Source organism: Tachypleus tridentatus, chromosome 4, assembly GCF_004210375.1.
Source record: "Tachypleus tridentatus isolate NWPU-2018 chromosome 4, ASM421037v1, whole genome shotgun sequence".
Lineage (NCBI taxonomy): Eukaryota > Metazoa > Arthropoda > Merostomata > Xiphosura > Limulidae > Tachypleus > Tachypleus tridentatus.
In genome coordinates this window covers 40,510,573-40,537,110 of record NC_134828.1, presented here as the reverse complement: position 1 = coordinate 40,537,110, position 26,538 = coordinate 40,510,573, and the positions used below count along the sequence as shown (strand labels likewise).

The following is a 26,538-nucleotide window of genomic DNA, read 5'->3' as shown; positions in this document are numbered from 1 at the left end:
ATCGTGCATGTGACTCCCTCTACTGAACTTTCACTTCTCTTTTGGCAGTGTTCAAGTTTGGATGTGATTTTTTATTATTTATTTATTGCTATTTGATTTTGTTTTCTTCATGAAGTAGTTCATTTCAAACTTCATTTAATTTCTTCAACCAAATTTCTTTTTTATTTATCATTTAATTCATGTTTCTTTATTTCTGTACTCCAGTTTTGTGAAACCTTTTGTGAAATGCATTATGAAGTTTACCTTACCACTTTGGGAGTTACAATAGGGACTGGAGTTTTTCATGGGACTCAGATGTGGGCAACCCAACGACGGATTCATTTCTAGTCGTGCATTTAGAGGTTGAATGTTACAGCATCCATTCTTCCTTCCTGGATTTTGCCATGGCTGCTATGGAAACTGCTGGCTAGCAAGGACTTCATTTGTCTTTTTCCATCACTTGAGTTTGCCAACCATTTTGTTCCCAACCTGTGGATTCTCTGAAGCCTAATCCAGGCTTCTTGGAATTTCTATCTCAGGTTTGTGCAGTCTTATTTCAGTTGCCTATTTCAATTTAATTTTGTTTTCCACTTCACACATACTATTTTCCTACCTTTAGGTTTCTCCCCCCTCCCCTTTAATATTCAATATATTGGTGTTCTGTTAAATTCACATTTCTGTGAAGAGATTAGCTTGTCACACCAACCCTCCTTCCACCCCTTCCCTGAGTAAATCTAATAAGTTCACCCTTTTCTATCATTTACCAGATGGATGTTTTTCATCAACTGTTTTTTTTACCTCTTTGGGGGCAGTTCTCAAATCTACTCTTAGACTTACACATATCTTTCTCTGGTATATTTTTTTCTCAGAAAATCCTCACTGATATCCTGAGGGATTTTTGCTGATACAACTCACTTTTTCTCTTCCACTTTAGCCTGTACTTTGTTCTACACTCTAGCCTTACATACATGGTTTCTTTGTAATAGGAACTCAGTTTGACTTCGGTCATTTTACCCTTTTGTATGTGTCAAGGTCTTATGTCTGTCTTCTTTTCTGAGGCTATTTTCTCCAGTCCTATGAGTGAAGTCAGTGCAACAGCAGTCTACCCATCCAACATTTGTCTATGTTAGACTCTCATATGCCACATATTCCTCCCAACTCTTTCCCATTCCTTCAATTCTAGGTACTTCTTTTTTGTTGATTTCCTCAATAAAGGAGCACCCATCATCACCAGTACAGGTGACAACACTTAGGGTTTAGGTTCTGTGGGTTCTCAACTGTTAACATTTCTTCCTCACTGGCTTCCTTTCTTTTATGATCAATGGGTGTTTACAATTCTTTTGGAAAGTTTCATTCCCTGGTTCCTTCCTATTCCTTTCTTTCATTCCCCATTCTCTTCATTCTCATTGAGATCTCATGATAGGCCTGTGTCTGTCATAAGGGGTTCAGGATTTACTTTGCATCAAGCTATTGTACAAGTTTGTCATCCCTCTGGGAATATTTCTTCCAATTTTTTTGTTGTCTCAACCATAACTGAGAATTGATGGGTGGTTATTGACTTCTTGCCTCAGTCATTTCATCAGGATTGGAGGGCTTAGATCAATAATTGTAAAGCTTCAGGCTATTGGTCTGCCAACAAGACTGTCTTGCATATTGATTTATTGAACTTCTCATGCCTTGTCATGCATTACATTACTTCCTCTCTCTCTCCCATCATCATCTGGTGATAGTTTATTCAGACAACTTTACAGTGGTGGCTCTAATCATTCAGGAAGGGAGCACCTGGCAAAGAGATTTCTGTTTTCAGACTTTATATCCTCTATACTGGGCCCAAAGACATCATGTTATCACATGCCAGGTGCTTTCAGTCCAGTTGTAGATCATCTTTCATGCCTGTGTCAAATCTCTCTCAAGAAATAGTTATTCAATCTGCTTGTTTTAAGAGACTTTTACCTTTGAAGGAGTTCTACCCCAATTGATGCATTTTTCATGGGTCTCAATACATGGTTGCCTATTTTTTTGGATTGTTTGTACCTCATCCACAGGCTCTAGCTATCAATGCCTTTATCCAGGATGAGTCTTGCACATAGTTTTATGTGTACCCTCTCATCTGATTGTTTTATTGGGTGATTTCTCTGGCACTCTTCACTTCTTGTTGGGTCTTTTGATTGTACTCCATTGGCTGGCCCAACCTTGATTTCCAAAGCTGTAATGTCTATTACTGTTATAGCCTATCCCTTTTTCTCTGTTTGCCTCCCTTCTGTGTAAAATTCAATTCCCTGATCTACACGCCAATCTTCCAATTTCGCATCATCATACCTGGGTATTGTCCTGCCCTTGGCAATAAGATTCGACTTCATATATAGAGTCACCTCCGTGTTAGTTTTTTTTTCCATTTATCCATCTTCCATGGCAGGATACCAGTGCAGGTAGAAGGTCTGACTTTACCTCTATTTCAACTACTTTCCTTGTGCTCCTTGTTTTGTTTTGTGTTTTACATTTATGACATATATTCTTCTTCTCTTAGCCTGTGAACCTCACTGATCTGATTTTTTTGCCACTGATGTTTCATATACCTGTTATCATCCTACCTATCTTCTCCTTTCTAACCAAGTCTGCAACATTTTGGGAGGGTTGTTCCCCTTTTTTACTGTTTTCTTCAGACCTCAATGTGACTTAAACTAGTAAGTTTTATTTGTTTTCCTTTTTACTGTGGTATTTATTCTCTATTTTCCTGCTCTGGCAAGTGGTGCCTGACCAGGTAGTCTAACTTCATATCTATGCTATAAGCCATGTGGACTTGCACTCTTGTTTATGGCCATGCATACTCACCGTATAGATGGGATGTTCCATAACATCATTAAAATGTTAACTACCTTGATAATTGCTTCATAAACAGGTCCATTCTGGACCATACTAATGGTGGTCTGCTGATGTGGATGTGATGTAGCTCCAGAAGGTGTTTACACAATCACAAAGTTATTTCATCATCATACTGGATGATGTGGTCTCCTGTTACACATTACATACCAACTGGAATTCATTTGTTGCAAATGCAGTTTACCTCTTTTCATTAGGAGCCTTCATCGTGCCTTTGTGTGAACATCAGTTTCCAGTGTTGAGGTGTTGGATTCAAGTGAACCAAGTCCTTACACATGTTGAATTACCCTCTTGATGTTGGTTGGCCAGTCCTAGATTGCTGTAGGGTGTTGATCCTGGTTTAGTACCCAATTCTTGAAGTGGGTTTTAATCTCCAGTTACTAATTTGGTGGTGAAGACAATATGATCTTTATCCTACTCTTATGGAAAGTCAGTACTTTTTTTAGAGGAAGTTTTGGGTGTAGATGACTTGTTGAGTAAGGTCTGTCATGTCCCAGCCAATCTACACCTTATGATTTCTGCCTTTGTGTTTTACCAATTTTGCACACAAAGAGTATACCTGGTTCAGAAGTGGTGTTGTTCCCTTCCTCTGTTCTCTGCATATCTTTCTCTCATGGTTAGGGGTATTATTTAGATGCTTTCAGAGGTCCAACTGTTATTTTCTCTCACTGGTCTTCCTCCTCCTCAGTATGGGATTCTAGCTACTATTCTGAAAAGAGATAAGTGGTATATTGTAAGTTATAATTTTCCTATACTAAAAATGTATTTCTGACAAGTAATTATCTTCTATCACACTTTCCATCCTTCTTCACCAATTTTTCTGTGCTTACACACCTTCTGCCAAACTTGGAAGTCAAGTTTCAGTAGAGAAGTGTAGAGGGAGGTCACATGTATCATGTAAACGTCCTGTTCTACTAATGGTTAAATGATGACTCATGATTATTGTAGAAGAGATACATTAGAATATACTAATTTAAATGAGGGGTAAGCATAAGGCTTGTAGCATGCATAAAGAAAATATTTGTATACAGAGTGAAACACTGAACATGAAGAGTTACTCTTATGAGTGGAAGTAAGTGCCTGTTGGAAATAGATTTTTTTATTATAGGAAAATATAACTTTTATCAACTATAGTCTGTAGTGTTATTTTATATTATAGTCTTTGAAAAGGAAAAATTAAATCTTTTACTGTAAAATAATCAACAGTTTTTTTCTGATAAACTTAGTGAAACAAATATTAACACATAATAGAATTTGAGTTTGAAAGATGAATGAATCAAATATTCATGGACAGCATCATTGAGTCTTCTGCAAGCCCCTACCAATTGTTGTTGCTCCAGAGACAAACTTGACAGATGTTAAATTCTGTGTTAAAACAGAAAGTTGAACAAAGTTAAGAGTTATTCATTGCCATGCATAAATGATGCATTTAATTCTCTGGGCACAATGAATTTTATTGACACTTCAGACTTGTCTTCTGGTTACTGGTAAGTGTCTATAAACCCAGATAGTAAATAGAAAATAGCATTTATGTTCATGGTTTGCTTCACTTCACAATATTACTATGTTAACTATGAAATGCACCTGCAAAGTTCAGAGTGTAATTAACAAAGTTTTTAGAATGATTACTCTATAAATGTGCATTAGTATATATAGATGATGCAACTGTAGCTTTTTGTACACTTGAGAGTATTTATTGGACCTTTAAACAGTTTCTGAGAGGTTTGTCTTAGTTGATTGAACAATGAAGTTAAATAAATGTCATTTCATTAGATTTGAATTTCCCTTAAATGCATGATAACTCTTGATGGTGTAAAAGGAAATCTTGTGTGTCCAAGAAAGTTGAAACAAGTGAAAGAATTTCATGTATTTGGTTGAACCTGTGACAAAGTTTACTAGAAAATTATTCATCTTTGATAGATTGTTTAGGCAGAGTACTCATGATGAAACTTTGTAGAATGGACAACAACTACCTGTTGTGGAGACACAAGTGTAGAGGATGACATTTTGAAAGTCTTCAGCCTCTTGTCTTCAAGTCATTGTGAGTGTAGATGCTGACAGTCTTTTATAGTATCCTGGTGGTTTGTGGAGATTTGCAGAATATCTTTAAAGTATTGAAGAAATACTTGTATAAAGAACCCCTTTTGAAATTTCCTGATTTTTTTTTTCAAAGTTCAATATGTAGTGATGCTTCAGATGTGAGTTTAGTTACTTTCCTTGTTCAAGATGGTGATAATTCTAAAGTGTTTTTTTTTTATACTAGCTATGTTCTGGATCCTAATGAAAGGTACTGTTTAGCTATAGTTTGGGCTCTTGAACATTATTGATCATGCTTAGGAGGATACAGATTTGTTATTTTTTGTTCATAATTTCCTAACATGGCTGTTTAATTGTCCAAAACTCACAAGGTGCTTGATAAAATGGACCTTGAAACTACAATACTTTCATTTTACAGTTGTGCACAAACCTGTTAAGTTAAACTGTGTACCAGATGTTGTGTTTCAGAATCCTGTTGATTATCATAATACTAAATACTAAAGAATCTTCTACATTTCCTCCATAACTGTATTATCTTTCATAAATGTTAGAAAACAAGTATTATTATTTTTGAAGGATAAAGCTGTTAAATATCATAATACTAAATACTAAAGAATCTTCTACATTTCCTCCATAACTGTATTATCTTTCATAAATGTTAGAAAACAACTATTATTATTTTTGAAGGATAAAGCTTACATTGAAACCTCAAAACTGTCTGATCCAATAATTTGTTCTATATTCAAAGGAGTAAGAAAACAAAACCCTACAAGATAATAGATGTTCTATATTGTACAAGACAAGATGATATTCTGTATGTTATCAGTGTCATATCAAATAGATAATACTGTATTCAGGTGCATTTAAACTTGTACATTTTTTAATTGTTATGAGAAACTCTAATTAGTTATTGTCATGATAATTCATTAGCTTCTATCTTGGAATAACTAAAACTGTTTTTATTATACAACAAAAGGTTTCTGGCTTGGTAGTTGACAAGATACTGGACAATATGTTCAATATTCTTCTGTATGCCATTATAAACCCTCTCAACAACTTGATAGTTTTATTATTCCTGTTCCAAGATATTCATGGCCTTGCTTATGTAGGGCCATTACCATGTACTGCAAAAAGATACCATTGCATCTGTGCATTTGTTGATCATTTCACCAGCTATGTAGATGTGTTTGCTCTCAGAGAAGCTACAGCAAAAACTGCTGCTTGTTTATTGGTGTATGTAATAATTGTTTGATACAGTATAGCTATTAATTTGATATGAGATACAATAACTCAGTTTGTAAATGACCTGTTGAAAATAATGTTTTGACAACTGAAACAGTCAATGGAATGAGTGTTTACCTCAGTTGGTAACTGTGATGAGAAGTGCTAGTGAATTTTCTGGAGTTTTATTTTATGGGAAAGATTTGAAATTTCGTATTCATTTGTATTACCATGATGCTGTTGAGAAACGTTCTAATACTTCACATGCAATTCAGTTATATGACTTTAGTGCTAGAAACTTTCTTGAGTCTTTTTCCCTTTGTTTTGCAACAACTTAATAAATTATAGCACAAAAGAAAAGCATATTATGATTATTACCATTGTTCAGTTACTTTTGAAGATTCAGATCTATTTAGAGTTTATATTCATTTCAAATCTTGTAAATATATTGGCTTCATTGGAAAGTTGGGCCCTGTTTATTGTCATCCATTATAGTTGAAAACTTTTGGATATGACTTAAAGATGGAAGAGCATATAAGAAAATATTTCAGTGGAAACATGCGAGTATAATACCTTGTCTTACTTGGTAAAGTTATGATAGTGAGGAAAATAGTTCTTATGCATTCAAAAGAGAATAATTCATCTGTTGTTTCTATTGTCTCATATTTTACTCTATCAGATTTGTTTTGATAAAGAAGGCTCTTGATTCCTGTTTGCTGGAGGGACCTGAGGATGATTTGTGGAAAATGTTTTAACATATCTATCATTTTATTTTCTTTCTTATTTAGATGAAGTAGTTTTGCTTCATATATCACCAACATATCTTAAATCATTTTAGTCATGATGTTAGTAATCATCTCTGTTATGGTACATCATTTCTATTCTGTTTGGATTGTGTATCTCTTGTATAAAAATGAACAATTTTCTTTTGGGAGAATATGTGAGGAATTACATTATCAATATAGGTGTCTATTGGAATATAATTATTACAGATGTTATTTTATATTATATACACACACGCCTATCAGTTATAACTTACAAGTTTCGTACTCGCACTTTGAGCATTCATCTTAAACAAGATGTAACTCAACAGTAGGTGAGATTGGTTGAACAATATCTTTATCGTAGAAACAGTAGACTATATATCTAGGAATAGCCAAGGTAGTACTCAATATGTGAATTGTGATTATGCATGCTAAAAAATCAAAAGTGATAGGGAGTTTTACCTTAAAAGATGATTGCTATTGACTTTTACTTGTTTTTCTACCCAACAAGCCCAAAAACTACCACTAAGATACCAAAGTAGAAAGTGAACAACCCAGTAAGTTGTTCATGTTTCTTCTTGTTTTAATCGAGATAACTCTACAGCTACTTTATCACTGGCATCAGTTTATATCTAAATCCATTGTGTGTGTTTCTATGTAGTGTACTATGTTATCATTACCCTTTGAAGTTTTTTTGGGAATTCTGCTGTTCATTTGAGAAGCTTAAGTACAGAGTGAAACAGAATTTACAAGCCAATACTAGATGAATGTTAAATGACTGTACAATTAGTGTCTTTAGAGAACCAACCCTTATATTATGTATGAATTCATAAAATATGGTAACTTCCAGTCAGGGTGAAAAGCATCACAAAGTAAGTAATAAAGAACATTTTGTAAGTGTAAAATGATTTAGGGATGTGAGTGCCAAAAAGGATATTAATAATAATATAGCTACACAAAGATCATCTGTACATGATTTTCAATGTTAAAATTGAATGTTTGCACTGGAGAATACATGAGTGAAAAATGGTTACTACATCAGTCAGTTAGACCAATTTCATAGAGAGAGAGGTAAAAAAAAAAAAGTCATAGTTTTTCTTATACTTAAGTTCTAAGCTTTAAGTTACACTACATTGGTACTTACCCTGATGTGACCATGATATTATAATCAAAAGATTGCAAACCAATGGTCAGGAATATATAACTTCCAACTGCAATAATATAAAGTTAAGTATTCATTTTACATTGCAGATTGAAATTTAATTTTGAAATAAATGCAGGGATGATGTATGTAAAACTGTATTATCCATATATTTTTGTTTGCATTATTATTAACACTACCATCCATAAATCATTTTTACATTTACAAAAAAACTGTTTACAACTTGTTGATTGGCTTGTGAAATAGTATTATGTTAATAATTGTAAATGTGATATCAGCATTTGCTAAGCTATAGCATATAAATATTTAACTGCTGAATTAATGGAGAAGTTTTCATTATTAATGCTGCAGGCATTACCAAGAAGGTTTTATCTGCTTGTATGCAATTTGTTTTTGTGTAGTAATAACCATTTCCCAGATTACTTGTTACTGAGCTAGTGTGTCTATTAAGTCAATAGTGGTTCATGTTGCAGAATAAGATTGTTTCAGAAGTGATGTCACATATAGTCTTATTAGCCCTTAACAAATACTTATCTAGAATAAAGGAGTATACTAAAATAACAGACAAAATATGGTAGTTTATTTTTAAAACAATGAAATTAAGCTCAGTAAAAATATCTGATATGTAGTTTCCAACTCAGTATAAAATTACATTATATATATATACATACAGATTATATCGTCATAATCAGTCCTTTGTAGACTTCAAATGGTCCACAAAGCACCTCTTAAAGCTCTCCACTGGTCTTACTATATGCCTTCTTCCATATTTGACAATATAATGTATATGTGAGATTCAAGCCTAAATCATTATAGCTGTTTGTAGAATTAATGAATGTTATGGGCCACCTGATTCTAACTCTAATAATTATTTTTATGTTTCATATTCTAAGGTTATACCCAAACAGCAAGTTAATTATATGTTTATTTTTAATAATTGGAAAGAGAAAATACCTTCTAGGAATACATGAATGCCCAAAAGGGTCCTCAACATTGATCAATTTATTGAACTCATGAGATATTAAAGAACTAATTCTGTGTTAGTGTTGACCATAGTGAAGCCAAGCTTTCCACTTATTATTCTTATTTTTTCAACTTTCTTTGTTCATGAATAAAAATTAATTAGAAATAAACATGAGTAGGTCACATTAAAGTTAATTTTCTTTTTGTCTATTATTGTTCTCATCATTATTAATATAATTTACTATATGTATTTACATTGTCATGTTTTTACACCACAAATGTAAATAATTTCAAAACTGTGTTTAATGAATTTTTGTAGGTGGTACAAAAATAACAAAAAATACAGATTTTAGATAGTATGAGACATTTAAAGATAATAGGTGTTTACATTAGCTATAACAGCCCTCATATTACTGTGTAATATCTATTCTCTATTTTGAGATTTTATTTTCACCCTTTTAAGTTTTTTATCACATACACACCACACCATACTCTTATCTTGATACAGTGGATCTCTTTTGATTTCCATGTTTCATGAATAGCAGTGTATAATACACAGGATGTTCTTGAATATTTTCCTACTGAACAGATAAGACTTGTTGTCTTTTCTCTTAAACTCTGGGTGTGAGGCTTCAGTGTTCCTGTTTAGGTCAGGTTAATACCTTGCTATATGGAAAGATTATTTAACTAAGATGTGTTTGCCCATTGTGCTGTTTTTCTGAATGGATAATAATTTGAACCTTTGAATTAGGTGATTTGGCATATCCCCTGAACATTTCCCATTGTTGAAAGTTGTTTGTTAATTAACAGGTTATTTTAAATTACTTTATGAGAATAAATTAATGTGCAGTCCAATAACAAATTAAATTTATTTTCTCTTTTAAAACTTTTAAGCAGATGAGTATTTCATGAAATGAATAGGAGAGCCATAGGGAATCCCTTCTTATTCCTCAAATGTTATGTTAAATAGACTATTGAAGTAATAACTCGTATCATGCACTAAAAACATTTAAAACTATCATTTTAATGTATGTATTTAAATTGTCGACAAATTACATATAATGAAATGAACGTATGCTTTTCATTACAGGTTACACAAACATAATCTATTTTATAGGTTTAAAAAAGTTCCTGGCAGATTACAATTTCATTATGTGGTTTATGAAGTATTTTGCACATAGAGGTATTTGTATGTATTTAATAACTTGAATAGAAATTGTTTTATGCAAACATTTATATTTTTCTAAATCTGTTGTGTTAACGTAATCAAAATTTGTTTTTTACAAGCTTTTTTCATTTTTACAGGTTACCAAAATCACCCCTACTATTTTGGGTGTACAGTTGGACGTGTGACTAATAGAATATCAAATGGAACATTCAGAATTGGAAACAAGGAATACATTCTTGAAAAAAATGATGGTCCCAATCATCTTCATGGTGGAAGTCATGGTTTTAACAAGGTACTTGAGTGAATCTTTAGGTTTAGTTATTATACATCATAAAAGATGTATTAAATTAATGGTATTCTTTATGAACATGTAAGGGGGAAAAATAGAAGCTGATTTTTAAAAATATGAATGTGTATCAGTTGTTTCTTGCTACTGAGTTTGCCAGCCTTTTTCACAATTGTGTGTTAGTTAGATTAGTTAAGATTGGTCTATTAGCTTGTATAATTCTGGGTTCAGTTAAAATTATGGCATTAGGCTTAATGCTAAATCATTAGGTCAAACTGTAGTTTTTATGTAGTTGTACTAATATTAGGTTATAGACTTACAAGATAGTAAAGTTATTAAGTATTTGATTGAAATACGTATGACAAATGTTAGGTACATATAAAAGAGAGACTTATTGTTAGAAGCTGAGTGATGAATAGAATGTGAACATAGTATACATAGATTTTTAAAAAGGATGTTAATAAAGTGCTATATAGAAGGTTAGCTAAAAACAACCATACTGGTTGGAGTTTCATGTCATATAGTTGATTACCTTATGGAATAAGTTATCATCAGCAGAATTGGAAGTGATCAATTTATAGGAATTTAATTCTGTACGCACTGCAGAACATTTTTCAGTTTTGATTGTACACTTACACATCAAATTAAGAACATTCGAGTGAAAATAATAATTTTTACATTATTTCAACAATTTATAATTCACAAGCATTGTAGAATTGGTATTCTGTAATTTAGTAACCCTTTTTTAGTATATTTGATGATGGAAAATAAAATAATTCATACTTTATTTTCTACATGTTTTCAGAAAGTCTCACCTGTAAACAATGTATTTATTGAAAATAATAAGTTTTTATTTGGTAAGAAACAACATCCTTACAGCTCTATTCTACATTTTTATTCTTCAAATCCAAGTTTTTTTTAAATATCTTTTTTACTTGTTTGAGGGTAGAACTTCTAACTTTTCTTCTCTTTCTAGTTCCTGATTGTAACACCTTTGCCTCTTGCTTTACTACCCTTCTGCATTACCTCTTATCACCTTTTGTCTGAAGCATTTTCTGCTGAGGAGAGTTTAATGGAGTAGTTTGTTCTCTTCTTTTCATCACATTGGCCAGTACTACAACTTCTGTTCTTCACTTTTTTACAAAGTTTCTTTGCTGTTAAGATGAACACCTTTCATAGATAATGTGTCTCCATCATGCTTATCTCTTTATTTTCTTTGAGATGAGGTTTTTGAGGGGTATGTCTGTGTCACTGGATACCCAGGATAGGGAGGTTAAATATCTGTCCTCTTATTTTTGCTATGGTTTCCCATCTCTTTTGCAACCTCACCCTTCTGTTCTTAATTCTAGACCTTACTGAATCCATGTCTCCCATTCCCATTCTAGTTTTCCAATCTTTTACTTACCTTCCTACTACTCAGTGATTAAAGGATCATGACTCATATTGTTGTTGACTCACCCCTTCTCTCTCTCATTTTTTAAAATGGTCCATTATGTACACTTACTTCAGTGTATGACCTGAATAATCAATTGACAGCTTAGAATGTCCCTCTAGTGGTTTTCTCAACCATTGTAATCTGTAAAAAGGCTTCCACATTCTTTCAAATCAAGAATTCAAGAAGGTAGGTTGTGTCTTTAGCCTGCCCAAAGTTTCATATTTTATTAATATAAATACAGCTTAGTTCCTAAGCTTGATAAGTAATAATGGAATAAAAAGAATTTTGTTTGATATTCTCCACATGTGAAATTTTAAAAGGCTTAGCAACCTACAACCAGCAGCAACCAAGTTCAAAAGTTGAAGCAAGAAGAGATGATTGTTTGCTCTACTTCTTGATTTATTGCTTTATATTTTAAGGATAATAAGTTCAGTAATTTATTTTTAAATAGTAATAATCTATATATACATATATATAATATATAATAATATATATGTAATTATACAGGGTGTTTGTAAAGTCGCTGTGCAGTTTTGTAATCATATTTTATTCAGTCTATTTCAAGCCAGCAACTTATAGTAGTGTTTAGAAACAAAATAAGAAGGATTCAGGCTTGTATTGATGCCAACGGGGATCACTTTCAACATTGTTTATAATTGTCATTCATATTTACCTCCTGTATTCTATATTGAAACATGTCTGTTAATATATATATATATATATAAGTGCACAGTGACTTTCTGAACACCCTGTATATTACACAATACTAGTCCACTAAGACACAGCCAAGAAAGGGAAGAAAAGAATAAAGGTCAGTTCTGTATTATTGGATTTGTAACAAGAGCATAAATGCACTGCATTAATGCAAGTTATGTAATGTTAGCTAGGCATGACTGGAAGGTCAATATAATAATAAATATATAGTATTTTGAGACTTAAGCTACTTAGACTAAACATTCGTATTTTCATGTTATAATATCTAACCATTCTAGTAAGAAAAAAAACATATTTCCCAATTTTTTTATGATGGTTACAAAGTTAAGTGACAGACCTCACATAGTTAGAGTATAGAAAGTAACAAAATATAAGGTCTTACTAAAAACAAACATTTGAAATGTATTTAGGAAGTTTTATAGATTATGCAAATGAGATTTTTGGATGAAGAATAGTTTGTTTTTTTATCATAACATGAAATCACTTTTCACTCAGACTATTAATGAAATAGATTCACTATTTTCACAAAGAAATCTTTAGTAAAGATATTTTATTAAGAAATCTGATATTTGTATACAGAATACTTGTAATCTTTACTAGAAGTCTACTACATTTTGTGAAAATATACATACTGTATCAAAAGTTATAGTGTGAATACTTAGCATGTGCAAGTGTGTAGACAAACTCGTATATTATACTGAACCTGTTGCAAAAGGGTTAACTGTGTCTACTCTATATGTCTCTTTGGAGCATCACCTGCCTTGTTCATCAATTAGGGCTTAGATTCTATTATTATATGCATGACTGGCTTCCTTTCACTCATTCTCAAAAAGACGTTTTCCCCCAAACCTACATTCGTTTACAGCAGGCTCCGATTGGCTAAGCTAGCTGTCAAACATTCCAAGTCTCTTTATTGTGTTTGCTTTGTATTTGGTATATCTGGGCATATTGTTCACCTCTCATCTCATTCAGGCTTAGCCTTCACCACTTTGCTTATAAATGATAGAATATCTTGTCACCAAGGTTTGTGCTTCTCTTTTCTACCCTTTGCACAAGGTTCTTTTGTATTTGGGAACTGGGATTTTCAAAGCACACCTATCTCTCTTCACACATTAGCTTTATCCTGATGAAAGTTTCTTGTCTCTGCCCATCTTTCTGCTTGTGTTTAGGGTGTTCATTTCACAATTTGTGGGTCACGGGATCAAAGCTCATTGTAGAACATGTTCACCCTTTCAGCACTAGGATGTTATATTGTGACTATCAATCCCATTCTTCATCTATAAAAAGTAACTCAAGGATCGGTGATGAGTGGTGTTGACTAACTGCCTTTCTTCTAGTCTATTACTTCAATTTCAGGGACATTTGATACAGATAACTCTCAAGTATCTTCATGAGAACAAGATAAGCAAAGAAACTTTACTGTAGTTGTGATATTGCATTGAAATTTTTGTACCTGTGGTTAAAGTAGTCCACCTATATAGTGTGCTGGTACATTTTCATTTTATAGCTTTGCACATTTAGACTCAGTGACTAATGTAGTACCAAGTTTACAGCTAATGTTCTAATTTCTGTTTCACAGCATCATAATGCATTACTTTTGGCCAAAGCGTTTTTTTTTAACTTAATTATAAATGTGTTATCTTAACTTTAGTAAGTAGCAAAGTTTGGGAAATTTCACTTCTAAGTTAATCATCATAACAGAGGAATATGAACAAAGTAATTTACCATTTGTCAGTTTTAGTCACATGTTAAAAATACTTCAGCAGCATTTTGAGACATAATACTTAGATTTGCTTTAAATATGTGGACGAGATAGTGTTTTCATGTATTCTTGTTTGAGCAGTTAAAAAAATTGCTTCTATTTTTTTGTCAGCTTTATATTGTTACTATCTCATTACACTACAGTATGTTACCTCCTCTAACTTAAACAGCTATTCTCATTCAGTTCTTCTCTATGTAAGAAATGTTTTTGTGCATGTCACAAGCCTTGACACTGCAGCACTTGGAATGGACTGATTCCATTTCATTTTGCATGCAAATCATCAGGTGACTCCCTCTATTCAATTCTACCAAATTATCACTTTTTGTTTGGTAATACTCGTGTACCAATGTTTAGTATACATCTTACCCTTAAGTTCATTTGTGTTGGCCCCTGTGAGATTGGTCCACCCTATCTGCTCCCAATATTACTTGCCTTCTTCCTATAATAGCTGAACCCATTTCAGTATCTTCTCTGTTTCTGGCATTGTTCTTTTATGATCTTTCTCTTTTTGAAATTAGGTACTTGCAAATCTCTCTATATACAGGCTTTAATTCTCTCAACATGAGCTCAGTCAATTTTACTGACCACATGACCTCTTTATGTTAATTTAAAGTCTTTATAGATTTAATATTTCTAACTTGCAATATAATATGTATATCTTCACAAAATTTGGCAGTCATTCAATTAAGTCTTTTATGTACAAAGAAAATATTTTTCTGAAATATTTTTGATAAACTAAAATAAAGATTTGTCCATGAATATTTTGAATAGTCCCTGGCCCCCCAGTGGCTCAGCAGTGTGTCTGCAGACTTACAATGCTAAATTCCAGGTTTCAATACCCGTAGCAGGCAGAGCACATATCTCTCATTGTGTAGCTTTGTGCTTAATTCAAAACAACAATAGTCCCTGTGCAGAGTAGTTTTCATGTTAAGATTAAAAATTTGTTTCCTCATCTCAAATCTAAAATTTTCTTTGTATTTTATCTGTTATTTTTTTACCCTAATTGAAAATGGAATTGGTCAATTTGACTGACCTTGTAACCCCCCTCCAAAAAAAATTTAAATGGATTCACTTTTTTTTTTTTTCTTGAGTGACTTCAGATTGTAACATGAAACTACATTTGTTCATCATAAGTAGCTTTAAGCTCATAACAGTATACATCTATTTATAATTACATTTTATAGGTTTAACTTGCTGTCCTTGGCATAATTAGTTGTAAATCATTTAGCACATGTTGCTCCTGTGTGCCTTATGAAACATTTTTATTCTATTATTTATTTCACCTAATCTAGTCTTAGATAACCTAAAAAGATCCCTATTTTTATATTTTAGTTACTTTTATAATAATAAAGAATAAACATGAAAAAACAATGAAGTACTTACCCATCTTCTTTTTTCTTCATGATGATGAAAAACCCACTGACATAAAAAATGTATCTCAAGATGGCTGTTATGGTTATTAAAACTTTTATTAAAATAAAGTAGAGAACAACATTTTGGCCTTCCAAACTTTTTGTTAACCTAAAAATGACCTAAGAAGACCAAAACATTTAATAAAAGATTTAATACCTATACCAGCCATCTTGAGATGCACATCTTTTTTCTTGCTATTTATTGTTAAGTAGGTAAGCCTACTATTTCATATGAATGGTGGTAATGCACTAAATAATATTTATTAAATTAATTAGTGCACCAAAGAACATATACTAGAAACATGCAAAAAGTAGACAATTTCCCTTAACTCTCAAAATTTGTTGGCTTTATAACTATGTGACAAGTGCCATTACAAATTCATCCAAGTTAGTCATTAAGTTTCTCGTACATAATGTTGCTTGTACTCTGAGTGAAATTGACTATTATCTGTTCATACACAATGCTATACAATACATAATTTGATAGATGAAAATTTTGATTTTGTATGGTTATAGATAATGTATAATTAAATGTAAGAAAGAACTATTCACAAATTATGAAAGAGAGGATATGAAAGGTGGTTGTGATAGAAGGGGTCTGATTTTTTATTTGATAGCTCTGTAATAAAAAAAATTACAGTTTGTCTGAGCAATGACAATTTTATAGTGAGTAATTTGTTTAATTTCTTACTTTTTCAAGGGATGGTGGATAAAATAGAGAAGACAAGATGCCTAGAGAAAATATGTCAAGTGTCACAGAAGGGGGATACTTGGGATTTTTTTAAATATTGCCTTGTAGAATGAGGAACTTAAAACTTGTATACTATTAGAATATGGATTATTAACTACAGTTTAGTATAACATAAAAAAGTACTTTAATAAATTTTTAATGTAAGACACTAAAAATTTGTATCACATGTAGTAAAAGATACCTGTGGCAAAAGGGTTAATTCTTTTTACCATTAGAAAGATTTTGTTCTTGATTTTATATCCTTCAAATCTCTGTTAATCCTTTCTATTTTCTTCCCTAGCTAGCTTTTCAGTTTCATTTTACCCTATCTATTCTTCTACAAGAAATGTTTACCTTCCACTTTTAATGTAAATCCCTATATTTAGGGATTTTTGTGGGATGCCTCTTCATTCTTTCCTCCATGTTTGAGGGGTTTGCCATCTTCCATTCTTTCCTACCACAACTGGCCTCTTTCCTTTTCAGAACTTTTTTGGTGGGAAACAAACAGCAGTTCCCATCCACTGTTAAAAGGCATTTACAGTCAGAGCATTTTCTCTGCTGATCCATTTCACTGGGGATTCCTCCTCTACAGTTAATATCATGTGGAGTTGCAGCTGTGCTTTTTTTTTAATATTTCAAGTTATTTTCATCCTTATTCTTTTACACTTTCAGCAGTTTTCTGTTCTTCACGTGTCCTATGTAGGGTTTTATTCATTTCTCTTGGATGCTGTTTGGAGTTGTGGATAACTCAATTTCACTTCAATCACTTCTTGGGCTTCTTCATTTTCATGTGTAGTCTTTGTACATACCTCAGCATTACATGTTATCCTCTTCAAGGTAATATCCCTCAGCTGATATACACTTTATTTCAATGTTTCTGCTATTTTTGGAAGCAATGCTGGAAGTCTTCAACTGTTATGCGACTAAGTTCTGCTTTCACATTATTATAGATGGTTGGAATGTTATCAGATCTATTTTCAACTTAATTTGATTTTTGGAGACAGTATGATTGTCTTTCCTACCTCCACAATGATGTTGGTGCCTGGTTGCCAGGTTTTAGATTGACTTGCTGCCAGTATGATCCTCTTTCTTACCCCTACTTGGATGTTAGTGCCCAGCAGCCTAAATTTCAGATTGTAGTCAATTTGCTGGTGGTATGATCCTCTTTCCGGCCCCTACATGGATATTGGTGGCTGCATTTTGGATTGTAGTTGACTTACTAACAGTATGATCCTTTTCCTACCCCCACATGGATGTTGGTTCTCGAAGGCATGGATTTTGGATGTAGATGATTTTCCATCTGAGATCCATCGCACCCTAGCCACTGTATACCTAGGGACACATCCTTTAATCTTATCCACTTTTATGTTTTCCATGATTATGTTTCATAACTTTAATATATAATATATGGTTTGGATCACTACTCTGCTATAGGGGTGTCCCATTTGAAGGTGCCTTTCCAATTGTCTTCTCATATATGAGACATCTTTCCATAGAGTGTTCTTCAGATGCTTTTGAAGGATTCTTCTTTCTTTAACTTGCTCTAGTCCCTCCACCTATTCAATGTGGAATTCTAGCTATTTATGTGAGAAGAAGTAATGTACATTATTGGAAGTTATAATTTTCCTATACTAATATTTACAAAAGGTACTTCCTCTCACACTTCCCACCCTTCCTCCACTCTGAAAACTGATGCTCTTATTTTTGGCAGAACTCAAAGTGATAGTTCAGTAGAATTGAATAAAGGAAGTCAGGCATGTCATGAGTGTGTCTCTCTTGTTGGTGGAGAGTTGTTGAATGATGATTTGCATTGGAATCAGTCCGTTCCAGGTGTGGGAAGTTCAAGACTTGTGGCATGTGCAAAAAAATGTTTTTGTGCATAGAGACTACAACTGAATGAGAATAGCTATTTTTGTGAGATTAGGTAAGTACCTATCAGAAACACTTTAAATATAGGAAAATTATGAATTTTGCATTTTAAATGTGAGTAAATACATTTTAATCCTTGTATTTAAGGTTTAATAGAGTCTAAGTATTGTGTGCCTCTTTACATAGGGTCTTTAATGTGTATGACTCTCCTAGATTGTATGGGATTCTTTGGTAGAAGGTAGCAGTGTGACCTTCTCTCACCATAGCCCATCACGGAACCAAGGGTATCCTGGAGAAGTCATGTGCTATGTAACATACCAACTTACAGATGATAACGAAGTCTTAATAGATTACAAAGCTACGTCAACACAGACCACTCCATTGAATCTAACAAACCACTCCTATTTTAACCTTGGAGGTCATGTAAGTACAGAATATCATCTACATTTAGTTTTTTAGCTGAACACAATATGTTTGTGTATTTATCTTTGTTAATCACATATCTCATACAAGTACATTCTGTTACATTGCAAAATACTGTGGGTCTTTAATTAAAAGAAGGATAATGTAACTATTTGTAACACATTTACTATTATGTATTTATGTTTCTGTTTGTTTTAGTTAAATATAGATTTAGATGTGTATTGAGCAAGTTCTGCCTATTCTCTAAATTTGCAGAAAATTCTCAAGTTTAAGAATCAACAATGTACTAGGTGTATATGTAACACAAGTGATTGACAGTATTGTTTCTAAAAGAACTTTTGAGGATGTTACCTAAAGCAGTATAAATCCACATGCCACAAGACAGAAGAATATTGGTCTGCAACAGTCAATATACTATAAACCTCGGAAGCTATAATTGTGATAAATGCTTATTAATTGGAAAAGTACAAATATTTGACCAGGAAAATTTACAGATTTTGAACATTACAAACTGTTCAACTTCATAATTACCTCCAGACATTAGTATTTCTATGGGTACATTAGATATTGTCACTAGTTAAAAATTTATATGTGCTTCAAGCCATCAAGGAAAGTGTACCTGTGTATCAACATGGAATTAATTTGCTCTGTGTGAATATTGATAAAAGGTTCAGTTTGTGACCATATAGAAGACTTAGTATTGTTTTTAAGTTTGTGAAACTCTTGTACATAAATCATTATTTGTAATACATTAATATTTGTAATGTTATTATAAATTGTATTGTTTGCATATTAAAATATATTTGTGTTAAGAAAGAAAGTTATGTATCAATCTTATTGGTAAGTATTATAAATTTAATACACATCAACCTTTAACTTTTAAATTGAAACTAAAATTTCTGGCTATTTGAAATTTTAATACATAGTGTATGTAACATAATGAATCGGAGATCGTCCAAGAGAAATTATAATACATAGCATATTATATAGATACTTTTAGAAATGGCAACTTGTTGATACACATGTTTGTCAAAACATTTCCCTAATTGTGTATGAATCAAATAGTGAAATAAATCTAAAACAAGTTTGTAAAACTGGGAGGAGATATTAAACTGTTTTTGTTAATTTAAGAGTTCAGTTTATTAATTTGCTATTGTTTGTACTGAAGTTGTTAGTGGTAACAGTAACACTATCTTTACTTCTTCAATATATGGTGAATTGTATTAAAAATATTCCACAGCCTTTATGGCATGTGTTATAAAATGATACACCTACTCTCTCCAGCTGTAAATCTTTCTCAATAAAATGAGAACACACTGGGCTTACCAGTGCACCTGTAAGACAACTTCCTCAACAATATCTACAGCATATTTTTAAAGAGAAGTTGTTTGCTTTTCAGGGATGCAAAGAGTTTAGTAATCCATGGATTAGAGTGAAAAAGAATAAATAGTCTTCACTCATCCCAGCCCTCTATATATATCATTTGTTGCTTCCAAATGTTTAATCTGTAGCATGCAACTTTAGAATAATGAATTTGTTTTAGGTCTGAAGATTTAGTTTCAAAATCGAGTATCAATTTTGTTCTGCAAGTTTTTCATAACTTTGCTGGACAAAAACATGGACTTTGCCATTAGGCGACTGCTCAGTATAATAAAAGAATGCAAACTAGGAAATACATTTAGTGTTATTTACTGTATATTAAAAAAATGTCAATTGAAACTCGTGGTTTGATTGCAGTGAGTAGAACTGTGAAGAAAAAAAAACTTCCACTTAACCTTTGAAATTAGTCTGATGTTATAGAAAAGGTTCATTGATAGAGCTGTAGGAAAGAGTTTCATCAGATATTTCTTTCTCTTGCATATCTTTTAAGTAACATATAGATGACTGAACAATAATTTGTTCTTCCTGTTTTTATTTTCATGATAATTTCTGCCTTTATCATTTATAAGATTGAACTAGTGTTTGAAAATGATCCATTACATAAAAGTATGTTTTGACAATAGTTCAGATGTGCTTTTTTGGTGTTTTTAGTTTTTTTCCAAATAGTTATGATATACATAATAATTATAAATTAAAAGTGGTAAGCCTGTAACTATTGATCATGTGTAACAAATCTGATAGATTGAGAGAGTAAGTTATAAAAAACAAATTACAAAGTAGTCAGTTGTATAGTTATCATTGTAACAGTTTTCTGGTTTTAATGGTGAGAGATTAATTTAAATACAGTTTATGCTATAACTGTATGATAATAGAATATTTTTGTATGTTTTTACCATTTCTTTTGATATATCTTGACAGGGCTCTGGGCCAGTCTATAACCACACTGTTACTGTGAATGCTGATTATTATACCCCTGTAGGTGAGACACTTATACCAACAGGTGAGTTCTGAATTCTATAAAGTTTGATAGTAATAAAAGTATTTAACTGAAATCCTACCAAAGTTTCTATTGGTCATGAAGAAGTGTGAAGGAAAATATTTTTTGGGATCAGGAAAAAGTTGGTGAGGTTTAGGTTAGATCAAGAAAATTGGACATTTAACAGTGGTCTAAGAATTTTAAAACATGGTTAGTTTTATACATTTTAGTTCCAATTATGGTAGGCTTGGGATATAAAATATGCTTAACTGTGTGCACTTGTATCAAAATACAACATGCTTGAGCAAATTTTGATTCAGCAAAGGTGATTTTGATTATTTCCAAGTAAATCATAGAACCACATCCTGCAAGTTTGTTTTTTTAAACCAGTTATATTTTTGTAATGAAGTCTGTTTTAAAACTTTGTTATAGTTACATCTTATGTGAGACATGTTTCTCTTGATGATTTCTTTATCTGTTGGTAATATTAGAAACAGCTGTATGTAATATATAACTAATTAAGAAGATTTTCATAATCTGTTCTTCATGAATTATTTTAAACATGGTCATCTTTAGCATTCGTCATAGATACCTGAGTTGTAGCAAATATTTGATTTTAAATGTTTCAGAAGATAAGAAATTTATAAACCTAAAATAATGTTCCAAGAAGCATTAAATTTATTAAAATAAAGTTCTCAAAATGGCTTGCAGCACAAATAATAAGTAAATGCAGCAGAATCTACTTCTGTGTAAAAATTCAGAAAGATTAAAATATTTACTAGAGAAAGAAAATTTGATAAGTATTGCAGTGATATGCCTTAATTCTTTTATCAAGTGTATCCTACTAAAAATTTAAATCTTTACATCTAAGTGTAAAACTTTAACACTAATAAGTATTCCATTGGCACTACTAAAATAAAAGGCTTGCTGTAACAAAAGGATACACTGAGAACTGTTTTGAAATTAAAAATGTACAAATTTAATGTGATAAAAATCTATTGTTGTGTACGCTATTCATTACATTTTTAATATTTTAAAAATTTATAGAGCTTCATTTTAAACTTCAAATGTAGTTTTGGAAGATACAAAAATGTATATTTATTTAACTAACAAAATATTTACTTTTTTCTTTGTTATTCCTAAATAGTTCATGAATAATGTGTGTGTTTGTTTTCATTAAATGGCCAGATTTTTATATTGTAGGAGAAATAGCTGATGTTACACGCACAGTGTTTGATTTGCGAAAATCTACAGACTTAGCTTCCATAATGAACCGAATACCAGGAGGTGGATTTGATCATAACTTTTGTGTAAATGGAGAAATTGGTACCAGTAGACTAGCAGCTAAGTAAGTCCTTCAGTAAAGATGGCCAGAAGCAGTATCTGAGATTTTTCTTTAAATAAGTATTAAATCAGTTTTCTAGAAGTTTTATTAAAATTGTGTAAAAAAAAAAGTTAACCAGCTTAGATATAAAAAGTTGATATCACTATAAATTGGTTATTTTAAGTTGTATATCATAATTTTATACAGTCAAATCAACAAAGACAGTCATTCTGTTAAAAATTAGGTCAGAATGTGTACTGTAGCATTAACCAGTTATTTAGAAGTTGGTATAGCTAGAGTTAGTTTAACCAGAAGTTCCTGTTTAAAAACAGGTATAAGTAGAATTAGCTGAGCTACACACTTTTTTTATGTAAAATTTAAGATATTTAGACAAATTAGGATAAATACAATGTGACTCAATGGTTTTGTTTGACATACCTGAAAGTGAGGTTGCAAGATATTATTTTCATTTTATCTGAAATTTAGAAACTCTTTTTTTTATCATCAGCTGATCAACACTGTCACAAAAGCTCCATCTTTTACTATATGACAGAGTGATTCATAAAGTCTTGGACATAAATATTATAAATACATCAATACTTAAATATATAGCACTTGTGGCCATTGTTAACTGGATGGTCAGGAAATCATAAAAAGATGTTAGAAATTTAAACTACTACCAGTGCTTAGCTTTAACCTAAGTTTTGTGCAGACAAGTAGTCAAGGTTGAAGGAATTGAGCATTGCTAGGATAAATCTGGTATTTACAACAACAACAATATAAAAATAAAATCAGACATTGTTTAATCTTCATTGATAACAATGATTTGTGAAAACTGTCAATATTTATTGTTGCTCAAGGAGGAAAAGCAAATTCTGTTATATAACCAGTGCTACCAATGCAGTAGATTTTGTGATGCCCATTTGTTGTTTTATTGTTATTAGTTTTATTTTTCAATATTGGGCAAGTACAAATTGCTCTTCTGTCCAATTGAATTGTGAAATATATAAACTGAGGCCTGTTCTAGAAGTAAACTCAGTATGTTAGAAATACTGTATAGCAGAAGTGGAATGTGTCTGTGGTCAATATTCTTCTCCTATCTAAGATTTTAGTTTGATACTTAGCCTAAATGGGGGGATATAATTTTATGTGAACATTTTCTGTAGTATTTAGACCTATGTGTATTCCATGTGCATGTATATTATTTAGAAGAAGCAGCTTCATAAACATTTTGTAATCACCAAACAAGTTTATAGCAATTCTAAAATTGCATACAGCATTGCTTCTTTTGAATAAAGTATTTGCACATGCTAGTTGGTCCCTAAAGCTCTAACTGTGAAAATTGTTTTACTTTGTATTTTCTGAAATTTACATTATCTTTTGTAACATTCCTATGTTAAGGTGTAATTCAAGACATCAAGAAATCCATTAAGTAATCATAGTTGGAACTTAAAGGTCACATTATCTTAGACATCAACATTTATAACTCACTTCAACTGTTTCTCACCTTAGGCTTTCCATCTCTTATAATATGTAAATGATAAATTTCATAAATGTAAGTAGTCTTGGTATCTAAAATATTTTGAAAAATGATGTCATACATGCCTATTCAGTGTGTAATAATAAACAAAGCTTGGAAAGAAAAGTGTAAATAGCAAAGAACATATTAATTATTTTCTTTTGTATTATTTGTCCAACATTGTCTATTATAACTTTATTTTCTTTACTATATTATTGCTTTTCATGACATCAGTTCATCTTAAATTAGTATTGATTTCAGTATCTAGCAAAAAGTGTGGTGCCATTTTACCTCTTCTATTGTTATATCTTGCACTGGTCATTTCATTTTTAAAATCTTCAATTTTTTGAGTTGGACTGGATGATGAAGTCAAATATAGGATTACTTGATGAATTTTCTCTCTTGCTGTTTAGTCTTAGTTAGTGTGCCTATCACATTTTAAAAACTAATAAGATTGGTATAGGAAAGAAGTCTTATTCTTGTGCATGAAGTTCTGGCATTTGGCTAAAGATTTACTGCTGAGAACCTGAGAATCATGTTGCAGCTGCAAGGAAGACAGTCTTGAAACTGAAACAAGACAGGTGTGTGTGTGTGTGTGTGTATGTATATATACACACACATACACAAAAATATGTTTTCTCAATCACGTTGTTTACAGGGACAGATTGTTCTTTGAACCTGTCAGGATTCACACGTTTCCTTGAAGTCATGAAAAAGCAGCTTTAAAATATCAGCTTCTTTTAATTTATGGTTATAGAAAAGTCTTGAAATTTCAATTTCAAAAAAAAAATCACTAATCAAATTAAATGAAAAACTGTTTAACAAAATTGAGCTTGTTTATATTTTTTCAACCTTTGTGAAACCTGAGTCTGTTCCAATTTCCACTGATTTGATGAATGAAAATACCAGAAAAGTTTTATTCTTTGTGGCAGGAACCATTTCGGCTATAGCAGTTTTCGTTTAATCCTTGTATTACCATTTAAGTTATTTGTTGAAATAGTCCTATGTTCAATGTGTTCACAAGATAAATCTGTCATTCATGAGCCTTTCATACACTGGTTAAGCCAAGAATCACATACTAAGGATACGTAGGAGTTAAAAGGAAAATGACATCAGTGTGTCATGTATTTTTGCCTTGGCTGATAATGTGAAAGTTACTGCTATTTCCTGCCTGACTATACATTATGAGTCAGACTAGGAAGAACTGATGATAAAATTGTTGTTGTTCATGCATCAGTATTAAGCTATACTTTTATATAGCTGAACTTAAACAGATCAACAATAAGGATGGCTTTGAGATTGCATGTTAAATCTCTGCATGATTTAGAAAACTAATAGCTAAACGGGGATAGCATCCTTTATTTTCTGAGCTAAACTAAGTGGTTCTTATGTAGTTTTTCAGTGTTAACTTGTTCAGCATGGGCTTGGTTCCTGGGGAACAACCATGTAACCATTTTGTGCTTCTTAGTTTTCTTGCTATAACATTTAAATTAACATGATGTTTATGGACAACAATGGACCTGTTGGTCCATCTCAGTTGTCCCATTCTATAAGCCAAACTTTTTTTTTTTTAATTAAAGCTAACCCTTATCATTCATATGTGTATAAAGCTTTGTTTTAAACTCACTCAAATTTACTGCCTCCACAACATCCAAAGGTGACCCACTCCATAGATCAACAACCCTATTTGAAAATTAAAATTTTGTTAGCTGAAGGCTGCTTCTACCTTGCCTAAATCTATATTTATGGCTCCTAGTTCTATAATCCTTGCTGTTAAGTACAAAAAAGTTGATTCATTAACACTGCCAGTACCTTTTACAATCTTAAACAGATCCCTTCTAACTTCTTTTTTCAAGACAAAACAATTTTAAGGATCTTGATCTCTCTTCATGTAACAGATACTGTTTTAGTAACACTCCTCTGAACTCTTTCCAACAATTCAATGTCTTTCCTAAGATAAGGAGCTCAAAACTGAACAAAGTGCTGCAAATGTGACCTAACCAGTGACTTGTACAATGAAAGTACAGCCTCTTTAGGTTTGTATTCAATATTTCTGTAGATAAACATAAAATCCTATTTGCTGTACCACTACCAACAGCACTCTGATTTGATGGCTTAAGAGACTGATCAACCATAACACTCTTAAGGTTATTGCCATCCAAATTATAATTGAAATTATGTAAACTGACGTGCAGTATCTTGCATTTATCATAATTATTACACATCTGCCATTTATTTGCCCAACTTACTAAATGATCTAATCCTTTTATAAAGCATCTGCCACCTCCTCACAAACAACAACACCTGAGCCCTTTATAACATCAACTTTATTCCTTCATCTGTGTTGTTAATGTAAATCATAAAGAGCAGTGGTCCTAAGACTGAGCCCTGAGGTACACAATTTGCAACATTAATCCAGTTTGACTGAATTCCATTTGTAACAATCCTCTGCATTCTTTCATCAAGCCACTCTTCTGTCCAATTGGTTAACTTATTCCTCAGCACCAAAAGAATTGGAGTTGTAAAGGTAAGAT

General features: G+C 31.9%; 1 protein-coding gene across 1 annotated transcript in view; it reads left to right on the top strand.

Annotated features, from left to right (window-relative positions):
- LOC143248913 (galactose mutarotase) overlaps positions 1–26,538 on the top strand; it is a 38,518-nt gene that overhangs the window by 5,169 nt on the left and 6,811 nt on the right. The window contains exons 2-5 of the mRNA XM_076497907.1: positions 10,312–10,466; positions 18,596–18,805; positions 21,104–21,185; positions 22,365–22,509. Coding sequence (XP_076354022.1) covers positions 10,312–10,466; positions 18,596–18,805; positions 21,104–21,185; positions 22,365–22,509 — 592 coding nt within the window. The remainder of the gene's footprint in view (positions 1–10,311; positions 10,467–18,595; positions 18,806–21,103; positions 21,186–22,364; positions 22,510–26,538) is intronic.